Below are 23,018 nucleotides of genomic sequence, written 5' to 3' on the forward strand. Positions count from 1 at the left end.
CTTACTTCAATTTGATTGGTCGACGTTCACATCCTCGCAGGCTCATTGGACGTTCATCGATGACGAATAAGGAAATGTAAGGAAAGAAACGCTACCGGTGAGAAACGTGGGTTAACGCTTTTGTATTATTAGTATTGTTATTTGTATATGTAAGTTCTGTGTTTTCATTGTGTTTGTAGTCTGTTCGTAACTTTATCTCGAACTTTAAAGACGGAGTTTAATGGCTAAACTCGGAGCTATATTTTAGCTTCAGGCAAGCGTTAACGTTAGCTGCAGATGCTAACGCCTGTGTTAGCGTCACTTCTCGGTGAGATGTCAACAAGAGTTTAAAGCACATTATTATCTGAGAGATTCACGGCTTGCATGTCAGTGATATCACGTATTGGAGATGATGTGTTGTAACCGCCTGCAGCAATCTTGACTCTTGTATTATCGTGCTCAGAACCGAAATAAGCTGTTTTCTTTACTGCTACCAACTCACTGATAATGTAAAGATGTCATGCATGGACGTGTTTTCAAAATATACTGCAAAGGAAGGGCTTGAACTGTATTTTATAGCTTAGTGAGCTCCCATTTAGTTTTCTGACATAACACCACTAGATGGTGCAGGAGGTCTTATTTCTAATACACTAATAACACACCACAGTTTTAGGTTAGACACTGTAAGTCAATCTCATGACCTAATGAAAAAGTAATTGTAACTGAATTGGGAATATTTAGACAGAACTAAGATCTGCATCTATAGACCATTTTGTTTCATATCATTTGTGTTTTACAATGTGAACATGACATAATATGTTTGAACTAGGTTTAAAATCAATCTCAATGAGATGATGATTAAGGCTGAAATCACAAAATACATATGCACGTACTGCCTTTCAATTTGGAAGATTACTCCTGACTTGAAATATTTTCGTTTGCCTCTCTGTGTCTGAATTACCCCTGAGGAAGCTGATGCATCATAGTTTATTTCTTTCACCTGTTTTTACAGTGTTTACCTGAACGATGGCCACCTCTGGGAAATTGGCATCTCTCCGACTGCCTCCCCTGCCTACTGTAGGGGAGCTGATAAAGCTGTACAACCTGCGAGCTGAGAAACAACTGTCACAGAACTTTCTTTTGGACTTGAGGCTCACAGGTTAGTCTTCCTGCCTCACTCTTTCTTTTCCTTTCTATCTGCAATGCACCAATACCTGCTAGTCCCTGTTCTTTGTTGCTGTGTCTGCACAGGGGACGTAGTGGTGTGCTTTCTAGTGCACTTTATTTCACAGCTCCAGATTGCCTTGTTTCAAGGCATCGAAACCGACAGTCTATATGGGGGAGGTTAACGAGATCTGCTGCTAATATAAATGGACTGAGCCAATTGTTTGCATCCTTTGCAGAGCTTGAGCCTTAATATAATTATCAGTGATGCAGTGCAGGACTGATCTGCTCTCTTGTCCTTGGACAAGGTGACTGTTAGATTAATGCATCCCATATTCATCACACAGAGGCAGGAATTGCAACAACCTACACTATTAATCTCAATTTAGATACCCACCACTCTGATGAAGACATTTGATTGGAGAGTTTATGTGATTTATTTGTTGTTCTAAAGTAGCATGGAATTCACAGTTTGTATACAGACATATAACAGACATTGTTTCCTAGAGCTGAGTCCATCCATCTCCATCTTTTCAGACAAAATAGTCCGTCAAGCAGGCAGTTTGAGGGACAGCCATGTGTGTGAGGTGGGTCCTGGTCCCGGGGGCCTCACTCGCTCCATTCTCAATGCAGGTGCAGTGGACCTGCTGGTAGTGGAGAAAGATACACGGTTCATTCCTGGGCTAAAGGTAAATGTTAAGGTTGGCAGAATGTGAACAAGGTCATTAGTTCAAAACTACTTCATGTGTTATATGCATTGATCTATTTTAATCTGCAGCATTTGTAGCCATCTGCAGATTGACTGATGACTACTCATATCTGATCCTACAGTTGTTGTCTGATGCTGCACCCGGAAGGTTAAGGATAGTCCACGGTGACATACTCACTTACAGAATGGATCGAGGGTTCCCAGTAAATATCACTAAGCCATGGGAAGAAGGTGAGGACATCAGTGAAAGCTGTTACTGTGGTTCAGTGTGAAAACACATATTTGCGACTAAAATGTCTGTGTTTGTGTGTGTGGCTCCACAGATCCACCCAACCTCCACATCATAGGGAATCTCCCGTTTAGTATCTCGACCCTCCTCATCATCAAGTGGCTTGAGAACATAGCCAACAGAACAGGACCGTTCGTGTACGGACGCACTCGACTCACACTTACTTTCCAGAAAGAGGTGGCAGAGGTGGGTTAACACTGCTGTTACATCTCTGGATCAATGTCTGGATTCTGCCGTGTTGTCGAGGTGCCAAGGATATAAACAGCGACTTAAATGAAGATTAAAATACTTTTGTGTCACAAAATCATTAGAAGCTGAATTTACTGATGTTTAAATTTTCCAAAACTTAAATGATCATTTCAATTATTTTTTATTTGTCCTTTTCATCTAGAGGTTGACGGCAAGCACAGGCAGTAAACAGAGGAGTCGTTTGTCCATCATGGCTCAGTATCTTTGCACAGTCCACAACTGCTTCACCATCCCTGGACGTGCCTTTGTCCCCAAACCAAAGGTAAGACTTAAGTTGATGATAATGTTTATTGTAATTTTCTAAATCTGACTCTACACAGCAGAAAAACAAGCATGTGCTCCAGTTACCTATGTAGTGAACTGTGCAAAAGCTAGAGCTATGTATCCGTAAAATCCAGCCAAATATTCTGTCTGGGCTGAAACTGAAAGAAATGTCCACTTTCAGAACACATTCAGTGAAATTATGAACTTTTGAGAAAGTTTAATGTTAATTTCAATCTTCGGACCTGGAATTGGAAAAGCAGCAGATGGAGACATTATTATTATTTCACAGCTCTTATCCTAAGATAACCTGTGATGAGAGAGACATCTTCACATCTCCTAATCTCTGCTCCTCATCTGGTCCCATGCTCCTGTCAGTCCCTCATCATTTCCCACCACTCATCCCTCCCTCACCCCTCTTGCTTTAAGGCTTCATTAAGACTGTGTTGAATCAGTGTTGCCTCTGTTCTGTCTTTGGACCCTTTCTAGGTTGTAATGATGCCTGGTGGGTATTTGAGATGTGGCACGATCACACTGTGCCTTGTAATGAGGGTCTATTTCTTTTTTAGGCCCAAATTTCTCTTGCTGTGTCTTCCAACCCTTGTGAGTCTATCAGTGGTGGAAGAAAGGCGTTTACTTTTACATAACATGAGAACGCAGGGGTTTAAAAAAATCTTGGTAAGGATTTATAGTAGGACTAGGAGGCACATGAAAAAATGAAAGTGCTGCTGCAAAATTTGAAATATTAGGATTGGCTAAAAGACAGCTCCACCGAGTTTACAGACATGTTTTTTGAAGGACTCGGGAGGTGTCTTACATCTTTGTACAAACGAGACCATGTTTTTCTTTTCATGAATTAAAGGATAGGTGTTAGGTGGATAACAGAGATGGACTGTTGGTCCCTTGAAGATGTCATAGCTCTTTAGGAGGCCAGCTGTTGGTAAATATTTAATCTTCACTGTGAAGTAAAATGCAGCAGAGTGAATGGGACCAGAGCTGATTGTTCATTCTCTTAGAAGATATGGCTCTCGATGATTATTTCATCACACTCAGCTGCCTTGCTGTGCTGTGCTTTTTTTTTTCTCTTTTTAAATGTCTTATTTTTGTGTTTATATCAAACCGTAGCTTAATGGGTTTCAGCAGGCTTGTCTGTGCTCTAAATCTGCACATGTGCATGTGTTTTACAGTAGCATGCATTTGGGTTGCATAAATGTTAACAGACTAGTGTCACGCTATACGTGCGTGCATTTTTCCTGCACTGCAGATGAATCAGCGCCTCCCACATGCCCACACAGGCCATCTATCCCCCCACTAAATGTTTTAATGACCACTTGGTTGAATTGATATCATTAGGAAAGCTGATGGCTGTTTGATGAGCAGGTCTCCTACTTAGCGTGTCCTATAAAATATCAGAGAGCACATAGACAGTGTTAATGCCGTCATACCCTCTGCATTGTTTAGACCCCTTTCTACTAGTATGTCATGTAGCATAATTCATAAAATGCTTCATGCCTCAGAATTGTTTTACTGGTGCACACCAGAGTAATTACACAGAATTGCATGAACAATAAAAATGCCCTGCCTGATTTATGGGGCAACATCAAAGGCTTAGGGGGTTGAGGTTGTGCCATACAGGAATATAGACGTAGCTAGACCAGTAGATTGTCTATAAAGAATGCTTAAAGAGAATACATGAAAGAATTGTGAAATCATGTGTTAATACTAGACACTGCTTGTAGTGCTCTAGTGAAAGTACCGAAGTGTCTAATGTTAAAAAAAAAAGGATAATGGCTAAATTCCTCCCTTTGCTGGGAGAAGTCACTCATATGGCAGAGTAATACTGCCAAATATAAGGTCTATCCCTCTATATTCCTCTTTGTCTGTCCCTTTTCTGTGTGTAAGAGAGCGAGAGAGACTGGGGCTCATACCTAGAGCCGGTAAATCAGCTCAGTGGTCTAATTGTTGGTATTATCTTGTTCCCTCTGAAATGGTGGGACAAATGATTGTGTGAATGAAGAGGGATCTGTTCAGATTGAAGCATACATGGGCTTCGTTTTTGTCTGCTCTTGGCATGTCTTTGTCACATTGAAGCTCTCTGTTTTTGTTGGTGTTGATCACTAACTGACCGTGTTAACTCAATCATCTATTGATTGAATATCACCCAAAACTCACACAGCATCACCCGACCCCCTCTCCCACATTACCAGTCGCAACTGTCCAACGCTGCTGTGAATAAAATACGCAGAAGCAGGTGTTATACAACATATGGCAATTAGTGGAGTGTGAAAAACAGCTGAAGTGCGTTTAGTGCTGTGTAATGAAACAAATAGTGATTTAAAAAGAGCCACCAAAAAAAAAAAAAGCAATGAAATTACAGAACCTTTCCAAATAACCATGATGAGAAAATAGCAGCAGGGGAAGTGCAGGTTGATTTGCCTGTTGATTTGAATCTACAAGAATCGGCTAGTGCAGGCTAAACAGGATAAAATGAGGGGAAATGTTGAACGCACTTTACATTAGCAGATGCCTGGGCTCATATTGACGTGGGGTGGCCAGATAAACACTCTTATCCTTGCTGTTTAATTTGTCCGTCTTGTTCTCCTCGCCCCCGGACTGCATCTCTCTTGTGTCACATTGAGTGACTGAGATTGTCCTTGAAGGTTTCTGAGAGCAGCGATTGGCTGCTTTGACGGTGTTCCCCCAGGCTCAGAGTGCCCTAGGTCTGTCCTGCTGCAGATCACACCTGCCTCACTTCCTTTATTAGTCACTCTCCTCCTGTTAATTCTCACATAGACAGAAAGATTGACTGATCCTTAAATTGCTTTTGTCATTCACAGCTTGACATACTGTATGTAAGGAAGTAAGTTGAGCGTCGAATGTGTTTTTCTGTTACTGCATCCATCCATATTTCCAATTTATATTCTGGTCAGGGGTCAAGGAATGTAAGACTGCATGCTGTTTTTAAGGCATGTTCATCTTCAGCAAACATCCAGTCTTCCAAATTCATCTTCACTGCCTCTTTTTAATAGCTGAGAATAAATCATGAAGCTCCACTGAGTTGATTAAAACCAACTTCTGTCCATCACAGGGAAGTCTAGGTGGGGCAATAGATGCTCTATCACAAGCAACCTACTGTTCTTGTGTAGAGCTTCAGGAGGGCTTTATTATAACAACAATGATAGAAGAGGCAAGAAAGTAATGGAAACCCAGAGAAGGAGGTGGAGTGAGATGTAAATATTAAATGATGAAGATGAAAGAAACAATAAGAAAATTATTAAGGAGAATCAAAATGGGACAGAGGAAAATGGATTAAGATGTGGGAGATGACAATAAAAAAGATGGATGAAGAGGACACATTGGAAAGTGAGTAAAACTGCAGTGAGACTAGGGATTGAGTCTAAGAAAATGAAACTGAATTCAGACTGGTTATGATGTATGTAATGAAACAAAAGCTACAAAAGGACGTAAGCACACTCAAGCCTCCTCCACACGAGTACAAAAGAGCTGGAGACAGATTCACGACAGAGATCGATCTGAAAGGAGAGTGAGGCGTACCTCCAGCAGATGGTTGTCCGGGCCAGTCGTCAGCCCGCTCTGAGTAATGACTGCATCAGCCAGCACCCATCAACTAACGGAGCCTCACAAGAGGAGAGCCCTACAGATGTTTGCCTTGTACACAATGATCCACCAAGAGCACAGACCAGATGAGCGGAGCATAAATTAAATTTGTTAATGCTGCATTGAACAGCCATTATGGCCGGCAGTTGTCGGGGGGAGTTTGGACTTGTGCAGTAGAAATCCAGCAGATATATAAACCCGTTTTTATTATCACTTGGTGTTCTCTCGAGCAAAGGTGTCAGCTGGTGTTTCAAGGATCAAAATGATCTGTTGAATTCAGAGGGTGTTTCAGTGTAGAGACAGAGCCATCTCAGTGCACTCCATAATGCAGTGATGGATATCTTCACTGTGGCCTGAAGTGGCCTAGCTCTCGCCTCAACAGCAAGACGGACTGCACTGCTTTCTCACCTCCTCGCCACACTTTCTACAGGCAATTCATCTAGGCCTATTCCTATCTCATAAACGGGGTCAAACACGGTATCAAGAGTATTGGGGAAAGTTATTTCAATGACTCGTGCCAGCGCAGTAAACGCCTGAAGGCTTGGTCTCAACAATCACAGACCCAAGGTGAAGAAAAGCTAAAAATACTCCTCCTCTCTCCTTAAAGAAAATGCCGAGGTTAGCAGAGTTGGATTATGAACATCTCTAGAGATCTAGTGCTCCCAACAAAAAACCAAACACTATGCCAGGTTTGTTCAGAGTTTAGCAAATTCAGCTCTATTTAGTTAGTGAGCATGCTGAGAGGATATGCAGGTGACCATTGTCATCAAGGGCTCTAGATGGCATTAAATGAGGTGTCCACAGCCTCTGACCATTTAGCTTCGCTCACTTTCAGTTTACCAAATCCTCCAGCCCACGCTGAAAGCTGAAATATTAAAGGGCCTCCTTTGAACTGTCAGAATGTATTGTTTTCCTACAAGCTCTCCTTTTGTCATCTCCATAGCTTTTACTGCCTTTCTCAGCAGTTTACTGCGCAGCCAAGGTCGTTGCTGTTACTCTCCTGCCTCACATGAGCACTGGGACCAGAGGAGAGCCGCTCCAACAAAGGAAGGTCATTCTCCCTCAGTGCTGATGACTGCATTATATCTCCAGCATGAACGTTCATGAGCATAACAGCTGTCAAAAACACAGAGCCAGACATTAAGGATGGTGACATACTAGAACAATTTGGAGTCTCGCATTTTGAGTAATGCAGCGATCGTTAATGGAGTTTTGGTGATTAACATGCTCTGATATGTCTCACTCTTTGTGTCTGGAAGCTGCGCCGGAGGAGTGCATTAACGCCTATGTGAGCAGCCATCATCTCGTTGTCTTCCACATCTGCCTTTTCTTTCTCTGTGGTTGATCTTTAGAAAGGTTATTCACCGGTCAGGAAGGTCGATAAAATCATTTGTGTTTTTTGGCATGTCAGGAGAAGTCACAGAAAAGCCTGAAGCATGATTAACCCCTGTCTGAAACTGAGAGGAGCCCAGTCTGTCATAGTGGCAACTCAGGGTGAAAGCCTTTGATGGAAAATGTAGGTTAAATACACAGAGGAGCAGATCTTATTAGCGTTTCCCCACGAGAAGAGTAGTTATTTGATCTGCACTCTTGTTGCATAACCAAGAAGGGTGGGAGAGAGAGAGAAAGAGCCTTGAATAATCCATGTTTGTTTCAGTAAAGCACATTCGCACTCAGTTGGTTTCGATGAGGCTCCAATCAGCTGTCACAGAGCCCAGAATCGCTTGGAAAGAAACTATATGTCGCAGATATTAAAGCCGAAGAACATAATGTGCTGTATTGTGAGCTGAAAGTTAAAGATGTTCTTGTGCAGAAAATTTGTGCACACTTATGTATGTCTAAAAAAAAATTTCTCTGAAAGACACCCATCAAATAGCTTTTAGCAATGAGCTGATTGATGAATCATTTCTAGTTATCAGTCTTTAAAGGACGCTGTTTCTAAATTGCCCCATGTATTTTAGCAATTGCGGTTACTGCAGTCTGTGTTTACTTATTGGCATAAACTCTGCTACACAACAATTATATGTGCTTTAATCAAAGTTGTGATTTTACTTGAGCTAATTCACCAGTGTAGATTTATGGCGGTGATATATTGCAACTGTCTTCGGTGTGTCGTGTATATTAATGTCTCGTACCCAACCTATTATTACATGCCACCTTTATTTTGCGCACATCATTTAAAATCGTTGAACTAAATAAGACAAATGGAATCCACCTGCTGTTCTGTGTTCCTGTGCCCATCTAATTGCAAATCAACAGCAGCTATCCTACATGGCTTTGTGTAGGATAAACCGCACAACTGACGTGTATCACATTCCCTTAAATCTCTCTGGGACACTGTTATTATTTAATTCATCATCTAATGCTACCATGTTAGTAAGGACTGACTAGAACAGGCTGGGTGTGGTATTAAAGGAAAAATCCTTTTTTTAAAACCCATTTGCACATAGTGATATTTTATGTATGCGTATTTTAGTTTGACCCATACTGCTGTATTCCTGGGTGCTGCGTATGAACAGCCTGCCTGCCTACACCCAGCACAGCTTGTACCATCCAACAATCTGTAGTTCTGGCAGTAGGACGATCACTATCTCCATCCTCAGCAGCTTTGCACATGAAAGCACACAACGGACGACATAGCTCGTTGCTTTTACAAAATAGTTTTATTGGTAAAAAATAGAACTACTTGCACTAGCACATTGAGACAACTGTATCAGAACTTGTGAACTGTTCATCATCACAAATATGCTCTGGCAAAGTATGACGTGCTAAAGCATCACAAAAATAAGCTGCAGTTATCAAAATGATAAATCAGTGTCTTGGTACAGTATACGCAGGAGAGTTGTAACTCTAAACTTTTAGGACCTAGTCACTTTGCACTCTGGCCATTTATAAGCTAATGAAATTACGTGCTGATGATCAAGCTGCACATCCACAAAAAAAAGAGAAATTTCAAGCTTTCTCTACTAAATCCTATCAGACAGAAATTGTTACCTTTATTCCAGAGTGCCTGTTATTTATTTGAACTGGCCCAGAGAGCTCGGGATGCTCAGTCATTAGAAACTGCTGGGAAATAAAGTAACACAAATAAAGGTGCATTGAGTAGTCTTCTTATAAAGAAGATATGTTATGAACATGGTATTGTGTCTTATTGAAATAGTCTGAGGGACGTCTGGTCGCTCAGTAGAAAAAAAATATTTAAAAGCCTAGAAACCTGTGTACAGTTGCCAAAGACCTACAGTGAACCAGAATTCCTGAAACAAACACATTTTTGTTCTTTTTGAAAATACCACACACGTCTTCCCAATAAAACCCTCATGCCCAGTGCAGTCTTTCTGTGCTTTGGGAACTGAGGAATAAAGAGGATTTAAAATAACCCTCGAAAGCTGCACTGGACTGTACACAAGCATCTAGCTGAGTTGAGACTTAGTCTGGCAGAACAAATCACAAATCCATAAAACATTTGCTAATGGATAATTCATGTACAAATAACACAATAAAAAAATAAACACAAAGAACTCCAGACCGTATTAAAACGTGTCATTATGAGACAATTTGGCACATTCTTGAAACACACAATGTGTCAGTATTGGTTGATGACATGGCACATTCTTTACTTTGTTTATTGCATTGGTTATGGTGCCTGGGCAGTGAGTTATTGTCAGGAGGCTAGTTTTGTCAGCTGAAATCTGCTGGGCGAGACGGCTAAGTCAGGGTGGGGTAGAAATCTGGCCGTAGGAGGCTGCCAGGGCCGGCAGTGGTACCCACAGAGATACCCGTGGCATGCCGGCAGCAGCCTGCAGGTGGCGAGCTGGGCTTAGCCATCTGCTCTGCCCCAGGAAGCTGCATGTTTATGAGAGAGAAGGAGGGAAGGGGTGCTCCTATACACCATTGCCAAGGTCTATCTCGTGCAAGAAAGCAATATTCCTCTCATATCTTTACCTCAGAAAAAAGTAGACGCTCTCAGGAATGTAACCATTTAAAGCATAACGGTGCAACTGACATATGAGCAGGTGGGAGTTTTGTTTGTGTGTGTGTGTGTGTGTGTGTGTGTGTGTGTCGGGCATCCATGCTTTCAACATGCATCAGCATTCTCTTGTCAGCGATCACATCCCCGTGACATGTGACACAAGCAGGACAGAGGATGTGGATAAAAAAAGATCGGACTGACAAGTAAGAACAGAAAACGGGTGGCAGTTTAGTCAAGTGGCAGCAAGTTAAGACACTGAGACCTTCTGCAGGTGCAGACTGGCAGCATACGCGTACTGCTGACGCACTTGGAAAACAAGTCACATATGGAGAATGAGTCAAACCTTTTTTAGCTGCCTGCCGCACAGCTACCTAGTCGACTATGACTCAAGAAGCTTCTCTCTTTCTGCTTCATCTTTGCCTCTCTACCACTGCATCATTAAGCATCTATTCATCCCTGTGAGACTACTTGCATGGTATGGACACCATAGCTATGTAAGAGGAATGCTGCCTCATGTCACTGGGTAATAAAAGGGATTAGTGACAGTAGTGTGAGCAGAGGCTCTGATTAAAGCTTATAAAGCCATGGTGAAAAAATGCCCCCCCTCAAAATAAAACAACTTCAAATCACTGTGTGACTGACATGCACATTCCCCCTGACAATAAAGACATTTGAATGCTGATTTCTGTTTCCATGGCAGTGTGGTAGAGGATGACAGAATTGAAAAGCACATGCAAAAAGCCGGCGCGCGTGAGTGTTTACGTTATACACAAAGACACACAAGAGCATGTGTAAGTGTGTGGGTGTGCGGGAATGGATTGGGATGGGTAGCTGCTACTTACACGCAGGATGTATTTTTCTCTGGATGGAAATATGAAAACGGCATATCAGATAGTCCACTCTGCTGAGGATTGAATCTCTTTCTATCAATTTCTCTCCATCTCTCTCAAATTTTCCCCTGCAGAGAGAGAAGCAGGCATCTGTTTGTCTGCATTCTCAGTCTCAAATTCAGCTCAGCAACCCGCATCTACTCCTCCTGACAGTCCTCTTTGAACAGTTACAGCAGGGTAATGTTTCTACAGCTTTTCAGGCACAGGCATTGTGTGGCTATGTCTCAGTCTTCTACCAGGCATTCCGCTGGATTAATACACAGACAGGCTCCACGCAGCATGCTTTAGAGGCAAAATATCATATCAACATCATTCTAGTAGCTAACAAAAATATGACCATTTATTTCAATCAGTTCCACATAGCATTCTAGTGGCTAAGTATACGAAAAACTACAATGGCTTGCTATAAAAGAGCTTCCACCTACTGCTTTCAGACATTATATTGCCTATTCTGTCAAATGGGAGTCCACCAAACGATTGTAAATAGCAGCTAAATGATTGCTTTTTCTTTCGTTTCAAACCTTTGGCGAGGAAAAAAAAAAATCTACACGGAATCTCTTCTTATTTGCTTAATCCATTCCCAGGGGAACGCTTACTGTGATTTACTGATTGAGGATGTCTGCATTTGGTTAATGGTTTCCTTCAGTTCTGCAGCACCTTATCCAGGCTCCTCACACATTCTCACTGTTTGTTCCAAGGCGCCGCTTAGGGAATACCTCCACTGCTTGTGCTTGCAAAACAGAAATAAAAGGAATTCAAAGTTGTTGCCCTCCTCTCTTATTTTTCTCCACCTCCACCTGCAGTGGAGCCCAGTGAGTAGCGTAAGCCGAGATGGATCCCCCTCAGGCTTGTCCCCCTTTAGCTGTAGCGTACACCGTGCTGCTTTTCTACACATAGTCCTGCAGACTGTAGCCAGTCTTATTGTCTAATGGGGAGAGAGAGCAGTACTGGTGCTGGAGCTCTTGCTGCTGCTGGAGCAGCTGTTGCTGCTGCTGCTGGAGAAGCAGTTTATCAGGAGGAGGGAGCAGGACCAGGTCCTGGGGACCATGCCTCTTCCCCGAGCAGGACATACAGAAAATGGATCCCCCCACAAAGAGAAATCCAGCTGAAACAAAGGCCACATATACAGCACCCCCAGGCTCAAACTTATTGCTCTCGGGCACACTGGAGTCCAGGAAGTTGGTGATGACCTCGTTGGTAAACCAGGAGGCAGGCACCAGACACAGAAAGCCTGCAGTGACAAAGCATCCACCACTTGCAATTGCAGCGTGCCGCTTAGAACGGCGTCCACCTCCCCAGCGTGTGCATTTTAGTCCCAGGGACGCAAGGCAGAGGCCCATGGCAGCCAGTACGCAGCATAACACCATGGTGGTGCGGGCAGTCTGCAAGTATGCAGGTAGTGAAAGCACTGAATATTTAAGTGTGCAGCTGAACATACCTGTGCTGTACCATGTGCAGTCCATCCATAGTCCTTGCATCTGTGAGATTGCTGTTATGATGTTGGAGCCCACATCTGCACTGACCTTCCAGTTGGGCAGCAGAGTAGCCACCATGGCACCCATTATGCCCAACAGTGCTAGGACAAATCCAAATATCTGCATGCCCGTGGATGCCATGGTGTTTTTAAAGTCGGTGATGTTGCCGCCTCAGCCCTTGTCCTCGCCTGGCAACATTCGCCCAGCGTCAGCCAGGCTCGTCGACCCCGCTGCCCAGCCGCCTCTCTCCCCTCCCTTAGTAGTGTACCAGCTGCCAGTCAAATCCTCAGTTCCTTCAGCTGTAGCTCCACTGGACTGGAGGAGAGAGACAGAATCGAGAAATTGAAGTGAGTGTGTTTCCTTGCACTCCCTCCTTCTCTCTCCCCTCAGTAACCTCACAAGCGCAGACTTTTTCTGGCTGGAAACAAAGGACAGCATGAGGCATGAGCGATAAGAGCTGGCTCGGGCTGATTATAGGTAAGCAAAACACTGAGGGTTGTTGTGCATGTGTGCATTTTCTACGTGCTGCCCTCTCCTTTTTTTCCTTAAGAGAGCCCCATAGAGCTGTTATTGGAGAGGGCGCGATGAGTTTGTGGTATTTGCAATGCTCAATAGCTATGTGGACTTAAAGCTGCAGTGCCCTCACCCCTCTCAAATATTCACTATTCTCCCACTTTAGTTTCTGTGCTATCCACAATAAGCTGAAGATGCATTTTAACAGTGATTTAACATGATCTTCAAGTTAAAAAGTGGTTACTCATTAGTCAACATCTGCCATTAAACCTGTGATTGCAGGTTCTCCTTTGTTATTATTTTGTCGGACGCATTGTGGTGTTACTCATCAAAATAAATAGGTGGTTCCAGCTTTAAACACATACTGTCTAAGTTCAGACTAATTATCAGCTGTTGTTTTTGGGTCCAAGGGGAATAAAACGCTGTTGAAATGATCCCTTACCCGGGCTGCTGCAGAGCTGGTACCGACGCGTCACGTTGTTCGTAGCGATTCCTGTAAACACACAGTCACACACAGCAGAAACACCGTCGGCTGCTGAGGGGGCGAGGACGAGAAATCAGCCCGGACCACGGACCCGGTCTCACCGTCCATCTCCCTCAGCGCGGGGCATGAGCGGACATCCCGGCTCTAGACCACACAGACCCGGTCGGAGCCTGGGAGAAATGACCGGAGCTCTCTCGCTCTCTCTCCGTGTCTCTTCCTCCCCACTGCTCTCTCTCTCTCTTCACCGGCGTGTGTGTGTGTGTGTGTGTGTGTGTGTGTGTGTGTGTGTGTGTGTGTGTGTGTGTGTGTGTGTGTGTGTGTGTGTGTGTGTGTGTGTGTGTGTGTGTGTTTGCTCCATCCTCTGCCTCACAACCACAACTTCAAACACCGCCACACATGAGCTTTTCAATAATAATAATAATAATAATAATAATAAAATAGACCCACTTACTTTTAATGGCTTGTTTCTTTTTGTCGACAGTAACATCATTTAAATTTACAAAATGCTAAATATTTCCCCATGAATAAGAATAATCAAATGTCTGGACTAATGAATAGCTAAATGAGCTAGCTGACAGCTAGCTAAAGAAAAATGGTGCTTAACTAAGAATCAATTCACCATTAAAACCAGAGTAATTAATGCTGCCAACTAAATGGAGGTGATTATAATTACATTATACCAATGTTAATGAGCATTTACCTTTCCAAAAGTTATCATGTTTATCAGTAACTTTACCTTTACCTCAGGAGATGATGAGCCCTTTTAATGAATTCTTCATATTTATCTGTATTAAACTATTTAATATGGTTCACAGTTACCAATGTTTAGATTACTTATATAATAATAAATACTTGAATAACCTATTCTGTATTCATCTGGAGATCTGATATTCACAGGGAAAAACAAACAAACAACAATAATTACAAGTTTGAAATATGTACTGTTCTCTGTTCGATCATGACAAATAACCTCAAGTAAAAGAAGGACAGAACATAAGACTTTTTTCATGACGTTCTGCCAAGTGTTACTTTCTCCAACATAGCAGTCGGCCGTAGAGATGATTTGATTCTTCGACTTTAAAAACTCTTCCAGCACTGTTGTGTAAACTGTTAAACTTGAATCCCTCCAGCTCCTGTTGCACATCTCAGCAATCATAATGAAATACTGCTGTTGTTAAAAGATAAGAGAGCCAAGGTGCAAAGTTGAGATAAGATTTCCAAAATAGCCCTAATTCACAATTGGGAGAGGTAATCTAATTAAGGCAGGGCATTTATGGATCGCCGGAGGAGCCCATGTATTCAAAGATGACAAAACTGACTCTACCTGATTCATCATCTTCATCAAGCACCAGTCAGCAGGAGGCTAAAACTCCCAGCTGCTACCCTGTCTTTTCCTAGATTTCCTCTCCTCCCTGTAGAGGACATACAACAAGGGAGGGAGTGGTAAGGACGGCCTTGATTCATGAATGACAAAGAGGACGAAACGAGTAGGGGAAAAATATCTGACCGGACTAAGAGACCCGATAACCTTGATGTTTGTTGCTATTATTTAGCTGCATGTGCAAATCAGCAAAAACAACCAGCTGTGGAAATTCATGTTGCCACCACAGTAATGTGTAGCCTCAAGCATTATATGTAGACGTTCTGGTAGTAAATTATTTGATAAGCTATTGATTTTTTTTGTTTAATGTGGCCCAGTGCTCTCTCAAGCCGCCATCCTGCCTGTGTACTACCCTGACCAGAGCTTTTTTATTTATTTTTTCTTAAATTGAGATCTGGCCAGCATGCAGAGATGGTACACACCACATTACACCCAGCTCCGTGTGGGATACCACTGCAGCAGCATGAGAAATTTTCCAGACACACTACAGTGTGGCGCGTGTGACCTGTCTCCTTGTAACCAATCAGATCCTAAGTGCAGATGTTGGTGTTGTGCTGTGGGAGGTAAGATAAATATATAAATAGATTATAGAGGGAATGGATCAAAATAGGGGGGGAAATAGGAAGGAGACGAGAGCAAAATGCTGTTAACATAACACCCTGTGAGTGCAGATGTGCAACGCTATGATGTGTGAAGATATCGCCGGCTGTTACAAGCGTGGTTCCCTTTATTTTATCACCTCATCGCAGAGCTCTCTAGCCTTTCTGCACCATAGCTCTGAGGCACAGCCGCACCAGCCATGCTCCCCTTTTTCCTTTTTACCCACACGAGGGGCTTTTGTCATTCAATTTGCATTTTCCTCTTTTATGTCCTCCCTTGCGTAATTAGTTTCCGTGCTCATCGTCTTGCAAAGGTACATTGTTCACAGCAGAGATGCAAGGTATGGCGTGATGGCCGTGATGCTGCTGTCAATACGATGTAGTTGCTCAGGGGGGCCCATGTCCAGATTCACCATATATAATATTTGTAAACCGGTCTCAGGCATAGCACTTGTGACATGTTGCGAAATTACCATCATTGACTTGATTAAAGAGTCTCTTGTGCCTACTTCATTATGACTGAATCCCAAGTGAACGGTGTGAAATAGCATTTATGAGTTTTTAAATATCACATCAAAACTATTTTTCCCATGCTGTCCTCATTCGCTCTTCCACTGTTCTAGAAAATGTCACATTTTTGGGCAAAGTTCAAGCCTGCCATGACGAAAGTGTCTCTCCAAGGAGCTGATCTTGTCAAAGGCTAGGGTTACAGTCTTTGGTGTGTGCGTGCCGTGGACAGTTTCATGGGAAGTACGCTGGGCTGCCTGTGCAGGAAGCCAAAGCCATTCTGCCCCAAACCTCTCAAGCAACATCAGCCTGGTATATACAGTGGCATTGACTGGTGCCTTCTCCTCTCTGAGAGGCTGTCTCTCTCCGCTGATGTAATGGAGGTTGTCTTCTCAAGGTATTGTCATGATTAATGCAGTTCTTTCCCCTTTGATTGCGGCATCTCTGTGAGCTTTTCTCTCGTTTATTCCCTGGCTGTATATAGCTTTCTTCCATCGCCCTGCTCTTTCTCACAGCCTCCCTTTATGTAAGCGCAAGTGTTGGTGGTTCAGGTAGCACAGTGGCTGGTGCCCCAGGGCCCCTGCCATCTCATCTTGGTTATGCTTAGAGCGACATGACAAATGACTGCTCACACAGCGCTGGGCAAGAACTGACCAAGAAACACGAGGGAAACAGACAAAGGAGAGTAGCTGGAGTAGTAGAGTTCCCTGCTGAGCTTTGGGAAGGTCAAACGCTGGAAATATGGTAATGAACAAGTGTGTTAATATATATATAGTGTGTACATTTTCAAATTCTCTACCATTCAGCAGTAATAGTAGAAATGCTAGGTGATAGTTTATCTGATTATTTAAGAATACTGTTTGTAAGATGAAAGTTGGGTTCAAAGTCTCTGTAAAGCCTTGATTTCAAAAACTCTGATCAAATTAGCTGGATTGAAAGAATCAGAGCAAGAGGATTTTTCGTGAGTATAGATCATTACATAACCGTCTCATTTAGAGGCCAAATTAGTGGCAATGATTCACTTGTTTTCCCTGCTAAATACAATGATTTGCTCAAGCCTAAAAAATGATTAGTGTCAGAGGATTTCCATCGCTGCCCACTTTGTGTGTACGAGGCCTACTGCCACTGCTTTCCTGAAAAGGGCAGGCAGTGAAGGATCGTTTGAGCCAGCGGGAGAAATATTAAGCTTGTCAGATAAGCACAATGAGTCAGTTTGCTATCCCAGTTCAGGATCTCCCCTAGCAAGTGCAAAGCATTTTAGGGTGTTTGGGGGGGTGGGGGGGGACAGGGTTGTGAAGGCATGTTCATAGCACCTCAGCGGAGCACCCAGGTGACAACGCGTGATTTAAGATGGAGTTTCCTTGCATGTTGAGGTTGTCAGGGGAAGGATTAACAGCAAGGAGCTGGATATATTACAGTACTGCTACCTAGTGAAGCCGTGTAGCAAGGCCATACATAAATCATAACTGTAAAGTCACTTGGACAAGCTGATGTCTGAAATGCTACTGCCTGTATAGCTAAAACATCGACTTTTTTCCTTGCTCCTCTCTTAAATCATGAAGCACAGAATATAAATGGCCTAATTATTCCAGCAGAGAGTGAAATTAAAGGCATTCCTTTTTTATTGCTTCTTCCTAACAGTTGGTGGTCTGATCTTGCATCACTCATAGAAGCAGTTTGCAAATCCAGAATATAAAATCCCTAAATGTTGATTCGACAGGTGGAGGGACAGATTCTCATAACACATGGCTTTGTTTTAAGCCAAATACTGCAGCCATGGTTTCTGTCATATGGCCTTTGTTTGTTTTTTTTTAATGCATCATGTGATCTAAAAGGGCTAGTGTATTAATAATAGACTCATCACGAACAAGGCAAGTCTATTACTTACGCTATAAATAAACCAAGTCATCATTCATTGGTAGACCATTAAACATGACAAAAAACATTTAAATTAAGCATTAGATTTACTCAACAATTGTACAGTACAAGCACTTACAGCTTCAAGTCATAACATCGTTCATTCCTCCATGTTGTCTAATCTAGTACTGAGCCTAAAACCTTTCTTTGCACAGTTATAGCGTATAGCCTACAGGGCTGCTGAGACAAACAGCTACACCTTGGCCATCCCTTTAAACTTGATTGCAGCAGGAAGCTCAGCAGCAGCCAGTGGTCTCTGGGCTACACACGGATGTGTAGATGTGATAAGAGACAGTGTTGTGCTTTACGAGGGCTGCAGACCACTACCCCAGTTGTTCACAGAAAAAGGGGAATCTAAACGACTCATTAGAAATCTCTTGCACACCTTTGGACCACTTTAATCCCCCCCCCCCCCCAATTATCAACACCAGCCCCTAGCCCAGAAAAGGCAGCTGTGAATGAGAGTGAGTCACACATTTCAGAAATACAAGCTTCAAGAATGCACAAGGAGCTCCACAGGGCATGTAGTCTTAAGACGAGAGCAGTGTTTTTTACATGTTTGTCTTTTAAGTCTTAAGTTAAAATGCTGTATGGGATTTCTGTTCATGTTCCTTCATGCTTTCTTCTTTTCGGACTTTTTTCTTTGCTACTTTTACATCATAATATATTTCGTACATCGTCTCTGTTTTCTTTTCCCTTCCTTATCAATACTGGATTCTTCTTCCAGGTCTCAGTTCTATTTCACCCAGATGGAAAAGAAAAGTGTAGGTGTTTGTTATGTTTCTTGCTTTCTGGCCTTTTTTATTTTTATTTTTTTTATTTATTTATTTATTTTTAGTATCGTGTAATCCACTCCAAGCCAGAGAGCACTTAAGGCCAATGAAATGTATTATCATTACAACTAACGTCACTGATGTTTCTCCTCTGAGCCCCATTGTCAGTCCACTCATCCAGTAAAGAGTTCAGTCCTTCTCTGTGCTCTCTCACTTTGGAAGAAAAGCTATTACCATGTCCAGAAAGGCAGACAGGCAACTGCTCTGCCGCCCACTGTCTGACTGTGCCATTGCTCCACACACAGTGGTATATCACTCTTGATTGTGCAGTAACCCCTTAAGCAATAACTTGCAGAGCTGAACACCATCATGTGAAACAACTTTGAAAGAAAATGGTCTTTTTTTTTTTGTGCTGCCGACTCTCTGATCGAGAGATTCAGAAATGATCTTTTAATATATTTTGGCTCCTTTCATCGCATCATGGTGTTCAGAAGATGAAGAGTAGATGATCCTTTATAGGAGAACAAGCAATAGAGTGAGCAGTGAATGTGTGGATGTTACATGTGCTCGAAAGTTAAAGAGAGAGCCATCTGAGAGCGAGAGAGACTCTGCTGAGTCTGTCACGATTACTTCAACAGTGTGTCATGTCAGCTTAGAGCTGACACAGAAAGGATTGGAGACAGCAGCTAGTGGCACTGGAGCCTAGGTCTCCCCAGTCTACTAGTCTTATGCTGTAGTTCATTGATTTCCAACCAGGGTCAGGAGGGTAGGTGGAGATATTATTGAGTAGTTCAACTCATTTGAAAAAAATTGAAACTACATACAGAGTCATCTTTATAACATAATATATAATGAACCCAGTGAGATGAGAATAATAAAATCAGCTCTAGTATCAAGTGTCAGTCAGGTATGAAGTTAACAAAAAGTAAGGGAAATTAACATTTTAAAAATGTTATTTATTAAAATATGTTAGTGAAGATTTTCAGTCATCCAGGTGAAGTTATCTAGAAGCTGAGTCATAGCAACTGGACTTCCTTCTTATATTTATTAAAATGCTTCAAATAAATTATTAGCCAAGGTCATAAATAAACAATTGAACCCATTAGCTGAAAGTGATGGATTAGCTATGGAAATATATAGTAAAGGAAGGAATACGTAGCTGAAATAGATATGAGTATCAGATGGTTGATACTAAATGTGGTGAATGGTTGAAATGTCCAGTCTCTGTCACTTTAACTGAAGTTTGAAAACCTTACTCTTAATATAATAGTTTAAAATGGCTTCAAATTATTACATTTGGAAGATGATGGGGGCACTTGAGTTCATCAAACCAAACTACTAGAGGGACCTTTAGGAAGCTACACTACAAAGCCAGGGTTTCAGCAGGTTTAGTTTTTCCATTATTTTCTTTAATTGTTTTTTTTTTCTTTGTCCTCGTCCATAAAGCAGGATGTGAGCTCCCTGGCTGCCTAACATACCATCACTGGATCCATATATGTTTTTTTTATGCTCCATTGGTTTCACCCTCAGTGGAAATGCTAGAGCATGATAGGAAAAGAAAACAGTGGGATGAAGAGGATCAAAAGAGGAATGCTACAGTGAGTCAGGCTTGTAGGTATTGAAAAAACTCAGTGGTGGTGCAGTGACGAGACCAGAGACAGGAAAGAAAGAGAGAGGCTCAGTTTCTATGGTCCATCGCACAGGTGTTACTGTGGCAACTGGAATCGGTTTGCCAGCCAGCCATGCTGCGTCATCTGAGTTTCTGCCTTTCCTCTTTTCTTTTATCCCAGTGTGTTGATCCTCAACCTTTTTCTCTCTCTTTGTCCAGCGTTGTATCTCTTTTGCCAGCATTTTCTCCTTTCTCTTCACACCTACTTGCTCTGCCTTGGCACCTTTTTTTTTCCTCCAGTCCCATGTGAACACTCTTTGCAATCTCGTTTTAAGGTCTGTGCTAACCCTCTGCTGGATGGATTCCTCTTGTTGTGTGTATGTGTGTGTGTAGGTGGATGTAGGAGTAGTTCACTTCACTCCTCTGGTTCAGCCCCAGATCCAGCAGCCCTTCAGCCTGGTGGAGAAAGTCGTCAGGAACATTTTCCAGTTCCGCAGGAAGCACTGCCATAAAGGAGTAGAGTAAGCACCGTTATACAACTTCATATATAGTCTCTTTTTCCTCTCTCTCTCTCATTTTTCTTTTTAATCTTGTCTCATCTATCATTCTCTCTTCTACATTTTTCATCCACTGCTTTCTGACAGCAGCACGTTCGTCTCATCATTAATTACAATGGGTTTTGATTTGCCTTTTCGTTCTCGCACAGTCGCCACGCTGACAAATGAAGACATAACTTTTGAGGCTTTCTATAGCCAAAAACAGCGGAGCGCCCACAGAGCGCCCACGCACATGTGCACGCTGCCCATCGCCCCCATGCCTGTTAGAAAAGTGTATGTGGGCCTGGATAACAAAAGAACACTGCTGTGTGAAAGAGAGCAGCTATTATGAGTCACTGAGGTGGCATAGGAAGACGAGGCAGCATATTTTATGTAACTGCTGTGGGCTGGCCGTACCAAATTACAGAGGACGCACCAGCGCTGAAGCGCTCCAAAAGCATGTGTATTGCAAAGTGTTTGGAATTGGTGATTGCTCAATAACCTGCAGAGAAGAAAGACAGAAGGACATCTTAGAGAGAGCCTTGAAAAATAAATGGCTATATTGCTTTATTGAATTTCTGGAGAGCTTTTTACGGTGAGATCCAGCAAAGTAAACTAAAATTGGAAATTTAAATTAAGTCCTCCTTACGTTGAAGAGGTTTGTGTCTGTGTGATTCTTGTTCTTGTGTCAGTGACTGTGTAGCATGGCAGTGAAACAAATTAACAATTCATGAGCACTTCTAGCCCTTTGTGTGATTTCAATTAATTTCACAGATTTGAGATAATTGCTAAGGGATAATTTCGTTTTGTTTGAACTTTATAATGCCATTAAACTTTCATGATCATTAAGATACCAGAGTGACCTGAATGTAGGAATATCTGCTATCTATTTCTTCCCTTTTTCCTTCTTCTTCAGGAAGTTGTTCCCTGAGGCGTATCGTATTGAGCTGACACAGGAGATGATGCAGAAGGCTGATGTGGATCCCACTCTACGCCCTACAGAACTCACCATACCCCAGATCAGGGCTTTAGCAGATGCCTACGCTCATCTCTGCAGCCACGAACCCAGTCTCCTCAGCTACAACTACAGAGAGGAGCTCAGGATGAAGCACCACACCAGGCAAGGGAACACACCAACGGACACAGTAACCAGCACACTACCGAGCCCGCAACAGCCCCGCTGAAGGCAAAAAAAGAAAGAAACCAAGGAGGAGCCCACTAATAGCCCCTGTCAGCACAGGGAGACAACAGACGGCTCTTAGCCTTGACATTTCCACCTGGCATAAGCATGCATTTTTAAAACATTTTAAAACGCTTTTCCCTGCACCCCGGGAGCAATAGGTAGGCTGGAATACATGAAATCTTGGGACAGAGACAGGAACCATAAGTCATGCAGAGGTCCTTGTTCTGGGATGGGAGAACTCAGAGCAACATTATGTGTTTTTGAGTAAAAAGACGATGTGTTAGTTACTCACAGTAGCTCTTTATTAGTAGCTCGTTATATCTCAGTTCTATAACAGCTTGTCCTGTGGGACCTGAAAGAAACATCAGACTGTTTTCAGAGTGATTTAAAGAATGGGAACAACATGGCTGCACTATATCCAGGACTTTTTTTTTTTTTTTCTTCCACTGTACATTGGATTTGTGTAGTCATGTGGGAAACAGAGCTTAAAGCGAGGAGGACTGTGTCGGCTTGAGAAAGACTCTTGTTCTATTAAAAGAAAGAAAACTCCTAAAATATTTTTTGGTGTATAACTCTGGCCTTCTTGTATTGTATGTGTACATTTGGATTTGCCTACCGTACATGTTTTTGTAAAGAGTGAGGTCTCAAAACGTTTGGCTGATGAGACAAATACTACACTCTCACCACTGACATTTTAAAAAGTAAATCAGAAACTCTGATGGGTATTAATTCATTTAATGCAACATGCCATAAACATTTGTTGCATTTCTAGCACAGAATACAGCATATCTAACGTATCCGAAATTAATTTCACTTTGGTGTTTAAGGTTTTATATCAGTGTTGAACAGATTGTCACCAGCAGAACATGGCAGGGCTGTTTCCTGCCACTGTGGCAGATGGTTTGCCAGGGT

The 23,018-nt window shown here is 42.5% G+C and overlaps 2 protein-coding genes across 4 annotated transcripts; one reads left to right on the forward strand and one right to left on the reverse strand.

Annotated features, from left to right (window-relative positions):
• tfb1m (transcription factor B1, mitochondrial) lies at positions 1-22,819 on the forward strand. Of its 3 annotated transcripts, none has more exons than XM_026354724.1 (8): positions 1-106; positions 992-1,138; positions 1,681-1,832; positions 1,975-2,083; positions 2,176-2,327; positions 2,533-2,652; positions 20,781-20,908; positions 21,840-22,819. In XM_026354724.1, exons 2-8 carry the CDS (start codon positions 1,006-1,008, stop codon positions 22,105-22,107), a joined length of 1,062 nt encoding a protein of 353 aa, XP_026210509.1. In that variant the 5' UTR covers positions 1-106; positions 992-1,005; the 3' UTR covers positions 22,108-22,819. The 3 variants fall into 3 exon arrangements, with proteins under 3 accessions (XP_026210509.1, XP_026210510.1, XP_026210511.1); XM_026354725.1 differs by having other exon boundaries at positions 77-97; XM_026354726.1 differs by lacking the exon at positions 1-106 and adding an exon at positions 284-307.
• Positions 8,988-13,833, reverse strand: LOC113158660 (claudin-20). Its single transcript, XM_026354727.1, has 2 exons — positions 13,560-13,833; positions 8,988-12,919 (listed from the first exon to the last, which is right to left on the reverse strand). The coding sequence occupies exon 2, from the start codon at positions 12,743-12,745 to the stop codon at positions 12,017-12,019; it is 729 nt and encodes a 242-aa protein (XP_026210512.1). The 5' UTR covers positions 12,746-12,919; positions 13,560-13,833; the 3' UTR covers positions 8,988-12,016.
• Positions 22,820-23,018: the final 199 nt, after the last annotated feature.

Source organism: Anabas testudineus, chromosome 12 (genome assembly GCF_900324465.2).
Source record: "Anabas testudineus chromosome 12, fAnaTes1.2, whole genome shotgun sequence".
In the NCBI taxonomy this organism is placed as follows: Eukaryota; Metazoa; Chordata; class Actinopteri; order Anabantiformes; family Anabantidae; genus Anabas; species Anabas testudineus.

Excerpts from the sequence above, each read along its gene's own strand:
- tfb1m (XM_026354724.1), top strand. The coding sequence starts at position 1,006 with ATGGCCACCTCTGGGAAATTGGCATCTCTCCGACTGCCTCCCCTGCCT. Across the intron at positions 1,833-1,974 it reads GGTTCATTCCTGGGCTAAAG|TTGTTGTCTGATGCTGCACC; the intron begins GTAAATGTTAAG and ends CTGATCCTACAG. Across the intron at positions 2,653-20,780 it reads CCTTTGTCCCCAAACCAAAG|GTGGATGTAGGAGTAGTTCA; the intron begins GTAAGACTTAAG and ends GTGTGTGTGTAG.
- LOC113158660 (XM_026354727.1), bottom strand. The coding sequence starts at position 12,745 with ATGGCATCCACGGGCATGCAGATATTTGGATTTGTCCTAGCACTGTTG.